The sequence below is a fragment of the Orycteropus afer genome, unplaced genomic scaffold (genome assembly GCF_000298275.1).
Source record: "Orycteropus afer afer isolate SDZICR_OR568_19922 unplaced genomic scaffold, OryAfe1.0 scaffold00016, whole genome shotgun sequence".
In the NCBI taxonomy this organism is placed as follows: Eukaryota; Metazoa; Chordata; class Mammalia; order Tubulidentata; family Orycteropodidae; genus Orycteropus; species Orycteropus afer.
This window is the reverse complement of record NW_006921603.1, coordinates 4,477,661-4,491,065: the sequence shown is the minus strand read 5'-3', so window position 1 is coordinate 4,491,065 and position 13,405 is coordinate 4,477,661. Positions and strand designations below refer to the sequence as shown.

The 13,405-nt window shown below is 38.6% G+C and overlaps 1 protein-coding gene across 1 annotated transcript in view; it reads right to left on the bottom strand.

Moving 5' to 3' along the window:
• The window catches only part of BICC1 (BicC family RNA binding protein 1), a 367,817-nt gene that overhangs the window by 14,635 nt on the left and 339,777 nt on the right, over window positions 1–13,405 (bottom strand). Inside the window, 4 exon segments of the mRNA XM_007958861.1 lie at window positions 1,048–1,208; window positions 5,370–5,526; window positions 10,313–10,467; window positions 10,858–10,897. Coding sequence (XP_007957052.1) covers window positions 1,048–1,208; window positions 5,370–5,526; window positions 10,313–10,467; window positions 10,858–10,897 — 513 coding nt within the window.

The following is a 13,405-nucleotide window of genomic DNA, read 5'->3' as shown; positions in this document are numbered from 1 at the left end:
TCAGGTCTCATATACAGCACTTAAGCTGTGACTGTGACGCTTTGAGCTCATCCCCTTCTTTTACCACTTTGTCTAACAAAAGTAAGACCAACCAACCAGCTTCCATATACTTCTCATTCTGACAAAATTGTAGAAAGGCATCAAATATGTAATCACCCAAAGCCTTGGCTCTCACAAATATTTGATCCAGTGGTATTGATATTGTGTACATTTCTACTGCCACCTCATGCCATGGATTAGCAGTGCCCTCTGCACTACTGGAGGCAGATTACCAGCACTTTTAAGACTAGCCAGACTTGAGAACCAGTTTAGAAAACTCATCCTTATAGTTTTGTTCCTCTAGAATCATTCTTAGTGTCAAATGTCTTATGCTGGGGTCTCTAAAGGAACAAAATCAGGGAAGTGGATCCATCCATAAATATAGAGAGATTTACTTTAAGAGAAAGGCTCACACAGTTGTGAAGGCTGGCAAGTCCCAAACTGGCAGGTCAGATGGCAGGCTGCTGGCTCACAGTGCTGCGAGAGTTAGTGAATACCAAAATCTGCAGGTCAGGTGGTAGGCTGCTGGATCATGTCCCAAGAAACAGAGGTCGGATGATGATGAGTTGGAAACAGAACTGAGAGAGGGAGAGCTTGCCAGAACATCCACATATATTGGATGCAGGCACATCCCCGAGGAAAGTCCTTTTTCAACTGACTGGCTGTTCACGTCAGATTACAAAATGGATGATGATTACATAATATCTGTCAAACCACCAAGAATCATAGCCTTGACACATAATCTTAACCATCACACTGATAAAGGATTGCTACGGTGCATTTTTGCAAGCACAATTTTCTATATTTCCACTGCCCTTTGTTTACTAGGGACCCTAAATAAATAAGGAATGAGGTGATATTTTTATCAGCAGCAAAAATAAGCTGTGAGTCTTAAGTAAATGCCCAGTGACAGCACAGCCATAGGTCAATGAGTGATTTCATTCTAGATGTCATCATGGACACAATTAAAACAGAGCAATCTGGGAAAAGAAATAAATAACGACTGACCTCTTGTTGCTGGAAGACGTCGGTATATTTGCCCAAGCCTAGCTTGCTGAAGAGCTCAGGGAGGTCAGAGCCTTTGAAAGAGCTGTTCAGGTTACAGCCATTGCTTCCTGTCAGTGAAGAAATGCAGTCCATGTAATTGCTACTGCTGAGATAGTGTTCCACTAAAAGGCAAAGGAGAGAGACAGTCTTGAAATGTAAATGCCCACAGAGAACACAGTTTAATTAAGAGTTTTAATCACCTAAATATTTCAGATTTCATTGTTTGGCTGAACAGAGCAGTAGCTGCAGAAATACAGCAATCCTTTATTGAAACATTGGCTTTTCATTAAGGAAATGTTGGTTATTGCTTTCAGGGAGGCGTTTGTCATTTAAAAGGTTACACTTGGGAGGCAGCAATTCAGCAACAGTGTCTCTGTAGTGAATAATCATTAATCATATTCTCCCTGAGCATTCAGAAACTTTCACCCTTTACAATTGATTTGATGGGAATTAAATGAGGAATTGGAAGGAGGATCCCTGGGACACAGTAAAGTTATGGAAAGATATTATAAAGTCCAAGTTCCTTTTGGATAGCAGGATGGCAGACTTAGGCTTTCCTGCAGTCAAAGGAATTCTGTGATTCTGCAACACATAAATCTCATTCCCTACAAAAATACAACTGAGCAGGGAGTTCATAAAATAGAGTACTTCCAAAATTAAGAGCAATATATAGTGTGATAAGAATGATGCTGCAGTTCCTGGATTTAATTTGTAACAGAAACTAATCTGTCTCTTGGGCAAATTCTAAGACAAGAATGCCAAACTATAGCTTGTGTAGCTGATTTGTTGGACAAGGGTTTCTCCACATTGTCTATAGTTCTCAGACCCAATGACATACAAGGCTGGGTGATGGACTAGTAAACCATGCTGTGTACTTGACTAAATACTCAAATGTACTTCAAGAGATGCTATGTTTAGCTAAATTAATAAAGGATGTTTGCCATGAGCACTGTTTTTTCCTTTTTTTCTAAGAAATATCTCTATGAGATCAAATTGTCAACAGTAACTCTCAAGTACAGGTGAGAAGTTCAGGAGGTAGTGAGTCTAATTCCAGGGTGGTGAAACACAGAGACAGTGAGAATGGTGACACAATTTGAAGAAAGTAAGCAATGTTATTGAATTGTTCATGTAGAAATTGATAAATGGGTGTGTGTTCTGATGTGTATGTTTTCAACAAAATTAAAATTTAAAGGAAAAAGAAAAAGATGCTATGCAGATTCTACTACAATAGTGCAGCCATTCCTACCTCACCAATCAACATATGTGTGGGAATCCTCTTCCTACACTATGAATGCAGCTTTAAGAAGGATTTCCAGAGAGGTAAGGGAGAAGAAGGACACTCACCTAGATAACCAGATTCATCTAATCTAGACTGGAGATCACTGCAGAGACAGATGTCCATTTGCCAAATCTGAGAATTTTATTCTGCACTGTTTTGGGTGCTGCTAATCACTTTCAGTTGTTTTCACCTCCCAGTTAAGAGCTCAGGTAGAAGGGCTTTCTTGATAAGGTTTCTACTTCTCTTAAAAATAGATGTTTTATCTCTTGTAGGGAGAATGTGTAGAGAATAGGACCTAGGATCAAGCTCTGACATTTTGAGTCTTTGAACACTCCATTATTTAAAGGTGGGGAAGAGACTCCAAAGTCATCAAAGATTGAAAAGGAGTGATCAGTGAGTTAAGAGGAAAACTAGAGTCAAAAGGAAAAGAGAGTCCTGGAGGAGAGAAGTGGTCAGATGAGTCAAAGGTGGTACAAAGTAGAGTTGATGAGCATATTGGGGTGACCACTGGACTTGACAACATGGAAGTCATTGGTAGCAGGACCATATAATTTATCAACGAAATGACAAATTCATTTTTGAAAGTAAAAGGGGGGGCGCTTACTGATAATTACATTAGAAAAACTTGAGTAGACAGAAATGCTTAGGTAAACCTAGATATTAGTGACTTTGTGAAGGGCATTAAGAAAAATTATCTAGAACTGTGGTGTTAATACAGTAACCACTGACCACAAGTGGCTATTAAGCACCTAAGTGTGGTTACCAAAAAACCAAACCAAACTCACTGTCACTGAGTCGATTCCAATGAATAGCAACCCCCATTGGGTTTCCGAGGCTGTAAATCTTTATGGAAGCATATTGCCTTATCTTTCTTCCATGGAGCAGCTGGTCAGTTTGAACCACCACCCTTTTGGTTAGTAGCTCAATGCCTTAACCAGAACCACTACACCACCAAAACCAAAAAACCTAACTCATTGCCATTGAGTTGAATCTCACTCATAGTGACCCCTTCTTGGGTTTCCGAGGCAGTATCTCTACGGAAGCAGATTGCCCAACCTTCCTTGTGAGGAGTGGCTGGTGGGTTTGAAGTCAAATGCCTTAGGCACTACATCACCAGCGCTCCTTAAAATGTGGTTAGTGGGAACTGAAATGTTCTGTATGTGTAAAATACACACCAGATTTTAACATCTCAGTATAAAAGAAAAGTAAAATATCTTATTAGCAATGTCTTTTATAATTAATTATATTTAAATGATAAATATTTTACATAAAAACCAAAATCAAACCCATTGCCATCAAGTCAATTACGACTCACAGTGACCCTATAAGACAGAGTAGAACTGCCCCATAGGGATTCAGAGGCTGAAAACCTTTACAGAAGCAGATTGCCTCATCTTTCCCCTGTGGAGTAGCTGGTAGGTTCGAACTAATAACCTTTTGGTTAGCAGCTGAATGTTTTAACTACTGAACCACTAGAGCTCCTTAGTATTTTGCATGTATCAGTATAAATAAAATATGTTAAAATTAAAAGAAACATTTAAAAACATTTTGAAAATAAATGTTTATTAAATATATAACTTTCTTTGCATTGCTTTATTATCCTAACTACTTATAGTTCTATATTCTCTTTTTAAACTAGCTACTCTATAAACATCTGGCAAAAGCCAAATCACTATGCCTTTTAATAATTTATTAATGAATAATAATAAATCAATTATTTATTAATGACCTCCTCACCTTAATCTTAGTTCTCAACTTCAATTCCAAGTAGTACAATTTTAATTATCCACATTAAATAAAGGAAAAAGAGATAAAGATAGAAAATGAAAAGGATGAAACTAATTTATATTGGATTAGAGGATGAAGATTATTTATACTTCCAGATCTGTGTTTTCCAGTAACCTTCTTGAGTAATCTGACTCCGAGTGCCTAAGGATCGTCCAGTAACTAATAGGGAGTCTCCAATCAACTACTGACAGTATACCTGGGAATGACAGAGTTGACCATGCTTTCTTATTTAGATGTGACCAACACAATGATCAGTCTTTTCAAATCTGAGACTCCTGAGAGCATGGCAGACTTGACTGATGGTAATGACTGTTGTGTGTGTCTTCTTTGCTCAGTTTGATTGCCTTTCTTCAAGTATTCTCAAATACTACAAGCTACCTGTTTCAGAATTCCAAATTTGTCAAAACCCCTGTAGAAAACAATCAGGAGCATATCTTGTGAATATTATGTCAATACTTTTCTGTTTAGCTGTTTACAAGCCCAGATGTGTGGGTGCTGTTAGAAGCAAAACTACTATACTTACACTGAGTCTCCACCATGTTTGCCCAAAGCCAGAACCTCCATGGTAGACACTGAATTGTTTCTTTCTGTTCATGCCCATTTGTTGTTACATTTTGTTGATTAAAAAAATCAAATCCTATTCTGTACCAATAGTGGCTACCTGTTGGAAAGCCTTCTTCTCTCACCCAAGATGCTAATTTGATCACATTGCTCAATTCCTTTATGCCCCTCTCCTTTCTGCAACTGGGTGTGCTGGCGTTTACCATTCATAGCTGTTTGCAAACATTCACTGAGCACCTACTAGGTGTCAGACACTCTGCCCAACATTTTGGAACAAATAATAAATAAGGTACAGCTTAACAAAATGCCCTGCACATGGGAAACTGAGTTCTAATTCATCCCATTGTCAATATGCATAAATATGGTACCTAGCTTACAGAGTTCAAATTTTACAGGGAGAGACAGATACATAATTGAAAACTGCATTTCATTATGTCAAGGGCTAAAACGAACACATGAACAAAATGCAGTAAGAGGAGAGGAGTAGGGCCTTGCTTCACCTGGAGAAATAGGAAAGGCTTTCCAGAGAAACATGTGGGTTACACTCAGTGCTTAAAGGCATGGAGGCCAGGGCTTTGCTTCCACATCACCATAAACCAAATAAACAATTTCTAGATTGATTATACTTAAAAGTATGATAAAAGTCAAACCTCACTTGATTTGTTTTGTTTACGCTTGGGGCTGCCAATAGAAGCTGCAAATTCACTATGACTTGCGGGTCCTATTCCATTTCGGTCTCTCCAGTTATCAGATTCACTCCCACTTCCCAAGTGCTCACGGCTGTTGGACCGGGAGAGAGACATTGATGAGCCCTGTAAGCAAAGCCAGATAAGAAGAGTTTAGTAAGGTAGGTTTGCTGGGGTGGGAAGACAAAAGAATCCACATTAGATCTTTGCCATTTACTTCTGTTGCTTACCACAGCAGTTAGCCATGAATGAGGACTCTTGGGAAGAGACATGGGGTATGGTACCTGTCTATATATAGCCTTTGTCCTCCAGCGCCAAGGACGCTAGGTTATATACACTGAGAAGCCTTTTTCCTTCACTATTGGGAGTTGATTAGGAGGGCACCCAGCAGCATTGTGACAGCCCCTAGCATAAAGAGTCCATTCTATAAGACTGGGAAGAGTAGATGCTGAGGTTCCTCCCTGCTTTTGGTCAACACACAGTAAATTTCCATCTGGATTCTCTGCCCCATGTCATGCAAGAAAGAGGACTGGGGAAGAGGTACAGCCAGACCCAATGCTTTGAATTAAGCTCCAGGCTAACATAGTCAGATATTTTCCCTGTATTGTCCTCATTCAAATAATAAAATTAGAATGTTGTACATACTACAAAATACATATACAAATTTACTTTTTAAAATTCCTCAAATCAAAATAAAAATAATTTAAAACAGCTCATAGTTCGCATGAATATGTCATTAATTCTTTTCATTATATAATCACTACTTTACATTTATCCTACTTTGTACTACATAGATTATTAAAGTTAAGATTCTTTGATGTCCAAAGTTTTATGTTCATTGAATAATTCCAAGAGAATCTTTTACTATTCACCTGGATGTGCTGTTATCTGTTATCGAATTGGCCCCTGATTCATGGAGAACCCATGCACAAAGGAACAAGATACTGCCTCACAACCCGGTGGACTGAACTACTGTGATCCTCCATCTTGTAGTAGCATCACCGCAGCTGAGTATGCCCTGTTTTAACACTTCCCTCTTTGGAGTATCATGACGCCACACTCCTCAGGCGTGCCACCTACCTTACTGTATCCTTTGTAGGCTCTTTCTCCTCTTTTCTACCCTAAATCTCAGATTACCCCAGGGTTTGGTTCTAGGACTGTTTTTCTTTTCTCTCTACACATTCTTACTAAGTAATTTCAACCTCTTTCAAAGCATATTGGAGGCCAGTGACTTTCAAATTTCTACCTCCAGATTTGATCTTTCTGCTGAAACTGGCACTCAGAGTATAGCCATTCTGACACTTCTATGTCACTAGCAGGCACTTTAAACTTATTATGTCTGAAACAGAATTGATTACCTGTCCACATCAGCTACCCCAAAACCAACTCCTCTCCCAGAATTCCTACACTTCATTAAGTGAGTCTATTATTCTCAGCATGGCTCTAGATCCTTTATATATCACCTTTTGCTATGTATCCTCTTAGGGTAAACCATTAGGAAGAACAGTATAAGACAATTTTGTAAAATGGATTCAAGTGCTTTATCTCACACTTATTGATCATGATCTTGAGTAAGTCACTTAACAGACTTAACTTGAGTAAGTCATCTGGACTCCTCTTTCCTCACTGGGACTGCATGAGGACTGAATAAACTTGTGGATGAAAATGCACCTTACAGATCACAAATAACTAGATAAATGTTGTCTATGACAATTATGAATACACTATGAGTTCATCATAATATTCTGAGGTGCTCCTTTGGATATACAAAGCACATCTAACTTGGATGTGCAGAAATACTTCACCAAGGAGACTCATATACAATTCATCTTTCAGCAAGCCCTGGACAATTTTCAAGATAAAAGTTCTCTAGTGAAAATAACAAACCAGTTAACCATTTGGCATTGAAGCATTTCTGACTCATGGAGATGTCATACGTGTCAGAGTAGAACTAGGCTCTCAAGGGTTTTCCATGGCTAATTTTCAGAAGTAGATCACCAGGTCTTTCTTCTGCAACACCTTTGGGTAGAATTGAACCTCAAATCTTTCAGTTAGCTGCTAAGCCTATTAACCATTTGTACCATCCAGGGTGTGAAAACAATAATAGCTGCTAGATATTACTGTGAACTTATATGTACCATGCTAAGCACTTGCTGCTCTCTCCTGTATAATCCTCACTACAACCCAAATGAGCAAACCAGTTCAGAAGATTGAAGTCAGCTCCCCAAAGCTGTACATCTGGTCAGTAGTGGTTGTCAGACCCCAAAGCCTGTGTATTTGACACTATATTACTGAAATGATCATGTTCTTCAAATATCTGTAATACCATCAGTCTTAAAGAGCAGATTTAAATTAGCATTTCTAAAGGTAAACATGCAAAGGCATTTGATTGTGTGGATCATGACAAATTATGGATAACATTGAGAAGAATGGGAATTCCCGAGCACTTGATTGTACTCATGAGCAATCTGTATCTTGACCAGGAGGCTGTCGTTCCAACAGAACAAGGGGACACTACATGGTTTAAAATCAAGAAGGGAGTGTGTCAGGGTTGTATTCTTTCTCCACACTTATTCAATCTATATGCTGAGCAAATAATCCAAGAAGCTGGACTATATGAAGAAAAATGTGGCATCAGGATTGGAGGAAGAATCTTTAACAACCTGAGATATGCAGACAATACAACTTTGCTTGCTGAAAGTGAGGATGACTTAAGGCACCTACTGATGAAGGTTGAAGAATACAGTCTGCAGTATGGATTACGTCTCAATATAAAGAAAACAAAAATCCTCACAACTGGACCTATGAGCAGCATCACAATAAATGGAGAGAAGATTGAGGTTGTCAAAGAAATCACGTTGCTTGGTTCTACAATCGATGCCAACGGAAGCAGCAGTCAGGACATTAGATGACATGTAGCATTGGGAAAGTCAACTGTGAAGGAACTGTTTCAAGTGCTGAGGAGCAAGGATATCTCCTTGAGGACTAAGGTGTGCCTGACACAAGCTATGATATTTCCAATCGCCTCATATGCATGTGAGAGCTGGACAATGAATAAGGAAGACCGAAGAAGAGTTGATGCTTTTGAGTTGTAATGCTGGTGGAGAATGCTGAAAGTACCATGGACTGCTAAAAGAACTAACAGATCTGTCCTGGAGGAAGTGCAGCCAGAATGCTCCCTGGAAGCAAGAATGGCCAGACTTCATCTCACCTATTTTGGTCATGTTGTAAGAAGGGACCATTCCCTGGAGAAGGATGTCACGCTTGGTAGGGTGGAGGGTCGACGAAAGAGGGGGAGACCTTCAACGAGATGGATTGACATGGTGGCTGCAATGATGGGCTCAAGTATAGAAGGGATTGTGGGCCTGGTGCAGGATCAGGCAGTGTTTCGTTCTGCATGGAGTCGCTATGAGTCAGAAACGACTCGACAGCACTTAACAACAACAACAACAAAGGTAAACATTTCGTCTTTGAAACTTTCATTTCAGAAACAGAAACAACAATTTAATACTCCTCTCTGTCAAAAGCTCTGGTAGCATAGTGCCTGAGCACTTGACTGCTAACGAGAAGGCTGGCGGTTCAAACCCACCAGCCACTCCTTGGAAGGAAGGTTGGGCAACCCTACTTCTGTAGTGATACTGCCTCGGAATCCCAAGGAGGGGTCGCTATGAGTCGGGGCTGACTCGATGGCCATAACAACAACAACAACTCTGTCAAAAGCAAGGTTCAGTGAAATGGATGACCACAGAGTATATCAGCTTGAAAGTCTAAGAATTAGTTCAGCAGTCTTAAGGTCTCTGCTAACAAAAGATGTTTATTTTCTCCCAAAGTTACAATGGCTGAAAGTGGGGTGTAGCTCCAGGAACCTCAAAATACTCCCTACATTCTAGCTTCAGAAGGTAACTTCAGTCTTAAGTTGAGCCTGCCAGGTTACCACTCTAACTCTGACAATGAAATTCATAGGAGATCACTCTTTTTAGTATTTCAACAGTATTTTCTTTTTCACTTACTCAGAGGGAAAGGAAAAAAAAATTGCATGCTTGCTTTTGCCTTTCACCAATAGTCTGATTTATTATAAAGAAAAGGGGTGGAGAAAAGAAGGCCAATCTGCAAATGCTAGTTATTAGACCAACAATTATGAAACCCTTAACCAGTATTTGTTTTTTAGCCTACGGTGATCTGGTTGAACATTGTGATTCTTGGATTCATCGTTCTCATCCAAGTTTGGGTTTGCACAGTCTCCCAGTATTGTGTGCGTGCATGCTCTCTCTCTAACCCTCACCTCAAAAGGCTTACAGCCAAATCTGATACTCCCAAATTGAAAAGGCCCTGCTTCATGAGTCACGTGTAGCCTGGCTGAGTACAGAACTCTGGATCTCTCCTCCATGTGGTGAGAATGCCAGCTTCTCAGTCTCGCCCTGAGCAGTACAGCCAACATCTGGGAAACATAAAATTTTGGCGCTCTTGTTTGAGATACTTCCTGCTGTGTTCCTGGCATATCTGAACACACTGATTTTTAACTCATATCTGAAAACCTGTTTTTGTTGAATATTTGCCCTGTTAGTGATACTTCTGGACAAAGGGACATTTTATAAATGTTTATGGAATATTGCATCTGTCCTTTGCTTAATCTCAATCCAACTTTATCATTTATGATACCCCTCAATGAAAATACTCTCTTTCAAATTTATATCTCCTTAACAGCTGATCAACAACTTTCAGAGTGGATAGATAAAAGACCACAATATATAAAACTGCATCAATTTCATAACAATATGGTTACAGAAATAGAAATGAAAACAAGTTACCACTAATCATTTTTCCTTATATACACAAAGTATGGGGGGAAAGATGATGGTCTTCTTTTGGTGAGAACAGACAGGAAGAAGAGATGCAGCATGATTCTACAAACCTCGTAAGTGGTTGTCATTGTGGGTTTATAGGACACATGATTGGCCCTTCTCAGCTCCTTGATAGTTTCAGCTGGCATCGACTTAGAAAATCCCAGGCCACTCCAAGTATTTGTGGGCGTTCTGACCTCAGTCACCACTGGTTTCTTCAACATAGCTTTGGAAAACAGAATAGAAGACAGCATACTTGGTGTTTTTAATGTATGTCTTCAAATATGAAAGAATACTGTTTTTTGATACATAGGAAGAAATAATTACTGAATGTTTTTATTTCTTAATACATGATAACTAAAAATATATAAAATATATTTTACCCAGAATAATGGTAAATTTAAAAATGCAGCCTGATTTCTTAATGAGTCTAATGTTAGTCTGTCAACAAAGTACATTCAACCCTTACAAAATTTGTGCAACTCAAACCTGAACATTCTGAGTTTCTTTTCATGGGTATAGGTCCAATTTCTATACTCACCACGAACAATGGAAAAACTTTTATGGATCTACTGAGGATGAGAATCAAAGTATAGATCAGTAATGGGGCACATACCTTTGGTTGCTAATAGTTTCTTTTGTTCATAGTCAAATGCCTGAAAATGAAGTAGAGAAAACAACCTTATTGCCAGTTTATCCAATGGCATGACAATAGCTCTACAATTACAGAACAAAGGTTTTGACTACAGCCTAAGCATCTTTCTGGGACAATGGTAATGCCACAGTCATTCAATGTAAGTCTGATATATTTAAACATGTTTTCAAAACTAATTAGAATGATAAATGGTTACTTCTCAGGTTAAGGGTTTTTTTTTCTTCAAAAAGTAAAAAAAAAAAAACCTTATTTATTATAATATTTAGCATACCATGACCCCAATATAAGCTAAAATATAGTGAATAATCTAGAAATGGTTGAGTTTCAATACAGTACCGTTTTATTAAAATGCTTTTAGGTATCTCTTAGCCCCATTTTTTCTCTAAATCCTCTCTTCATTTAGATAAGCATGGCCTCAAAGTGGTATGATGTCAAGACAATTTAAGACATTATTTACCCTATTGGCACAGTCTTTGCATTGGAATTGAGATAAATAGAAAATGTCTTGCTTTAGTCTACAATGACATTAAGTAAAACAATAAAATTAAACAGCCAACTTTTAATGCATGTGACTCAAACAGCACCATTCATTCATTCCATTAACCTTAACCAGGTCTAAGCAGGGATAGATATTGCTATTTTCGAAAAAAGCAGCCCAAATGTAATTTATATATAAAATTCTAATCCAGTATTATCAACTCTTCAATTCAGGGACTAGATAAAACTTGATTTAAGGGTGTTCCAAAGGCCTGACCAGGAGGGTTAGGAACCCACAGGAAAGAGCTTTTTGACCCCTCTCCCAGGAAGACCATTCCATCATATGTAGGGTGTTTATATAATTTATGGTCTGAAACAGGGCATTTCTGATAGTAAAATATGTTGTAAATAATAATTATACTAGGATAATAAAATTAACAGGGGCTATCCTAGACAAACCAGGATGTATAAGGTGTACGATAACCCTAGGAATATGGCAGTAAACTGGGAGAGGCAGATTTGTAAATGATGCAGTTTGGTGATGATTTTGAACTTCTAGGTCTAAATGGAGCTCTGGTGGCATAGGGTCTAAGGCACTTGACTGCTAACCAGAAGGTTGGCAGTTCAAACCTATCATAGCCACTCCTCGGAAGGAAGAGTGGGCAATCTACTTCTGTAGTGATACCGCCTCGGAAACCCAAGCAGGGGTCACTATGAGTTGGAGACGACTCAACAGCACATAACAACAACAACAACAAAGGTCTAAATGGCACTGAAGTTTATAATCACCTTTTAATTATTAATAACTAAGGACAAGATGTGGGCCAAACCTAAATTCACTTGTTCAACAAATATTGAGTGCCTACTGGTGAAAGAGACTGTGCTGAACTCTGTGGAAGAACATAACAATGAATCAAAAGTAATTTATAGCTTCAAAGCACTTACAGCCCTAGAAAGAGTGGGTTAGAGAAATAACTATAAAATAAATAAGGAGGAAGTGGGATAAGTATGAAAATAGAGCTAGCTGCATAGCATTCCTACAGCAGATAGGACTTGTTGATCATTTTCCACTGTGGGAGTCAAGGAAGCCTTCTATCTTCCTCCCTGTCAGATATCCCAGGTCCCTGTCAATGCTTAATGACTATTACGACTATTACCATTGATTTCTTTGTGATTACAAGACTCAGTTATTCACTAACAGCATAAATAGAACTACTTAAGTTGAAACTCCATCATTAAGAACAGTCTCATTCACAATAAAAGAAAGGCACATGAAATTGGTTCAGTATAGGTAGAAACCTGATAAAAATGAAGATAAGAACCACAAGATGACTAGAAACCATAATGGAATCAAAAGGAGATCTGTTATTTCTTGGATGGTAGAATTATTTATATTAACTGAAAATAAATTCACTAGAGAAAATGCAACAAATGTCTGTTGTTTTTTTAAAACAAACAAACAAACAAACAAACAACACTGACACATTATGTAGACCACAGCTTTTGTGCAAACATTCATCTAAAAACGTATGGAAACGTTCAAATGCAAGGAATTAAAATACAATGGAATTATAGAAGTATAATAGGAGCTCTGGTGGCATAGTGCCTAAGGCATTGGACTGCTAACCAGAAGGCTGGTGGTTCAAACTCACCAGCCACTCCTTGGAAGGAAGGTTGGGCAATCTACTTCAGTAATGATGTCTCCTTGGAAATCCAAGGAGGAGGGGTTGTTATGAGTCAGATTCAACTCGATGGCAGTGAGTTTGGTTCTTGGTTTTGTTAATAGTCTTTCCCAGGTGGCGCAAATGGTTAAGCGCTCAAGTATTAGTCAAAAAGTTGGCAGTTGGAGCCCACCCAAGAGGTGTCTTGGAAGATAGTACTAGTGATCTGCTTCCAAAGATAACCTCCTAGAAAGCCCACTGCAACAGTCCTACTCTGCACATAGGGTTTGCCATGAGTCAGAACTGGCATGATGGCAACTAATAACAACAACTTTGTTCTATAGATTACTTTTGTTGACATATCTTTTTTT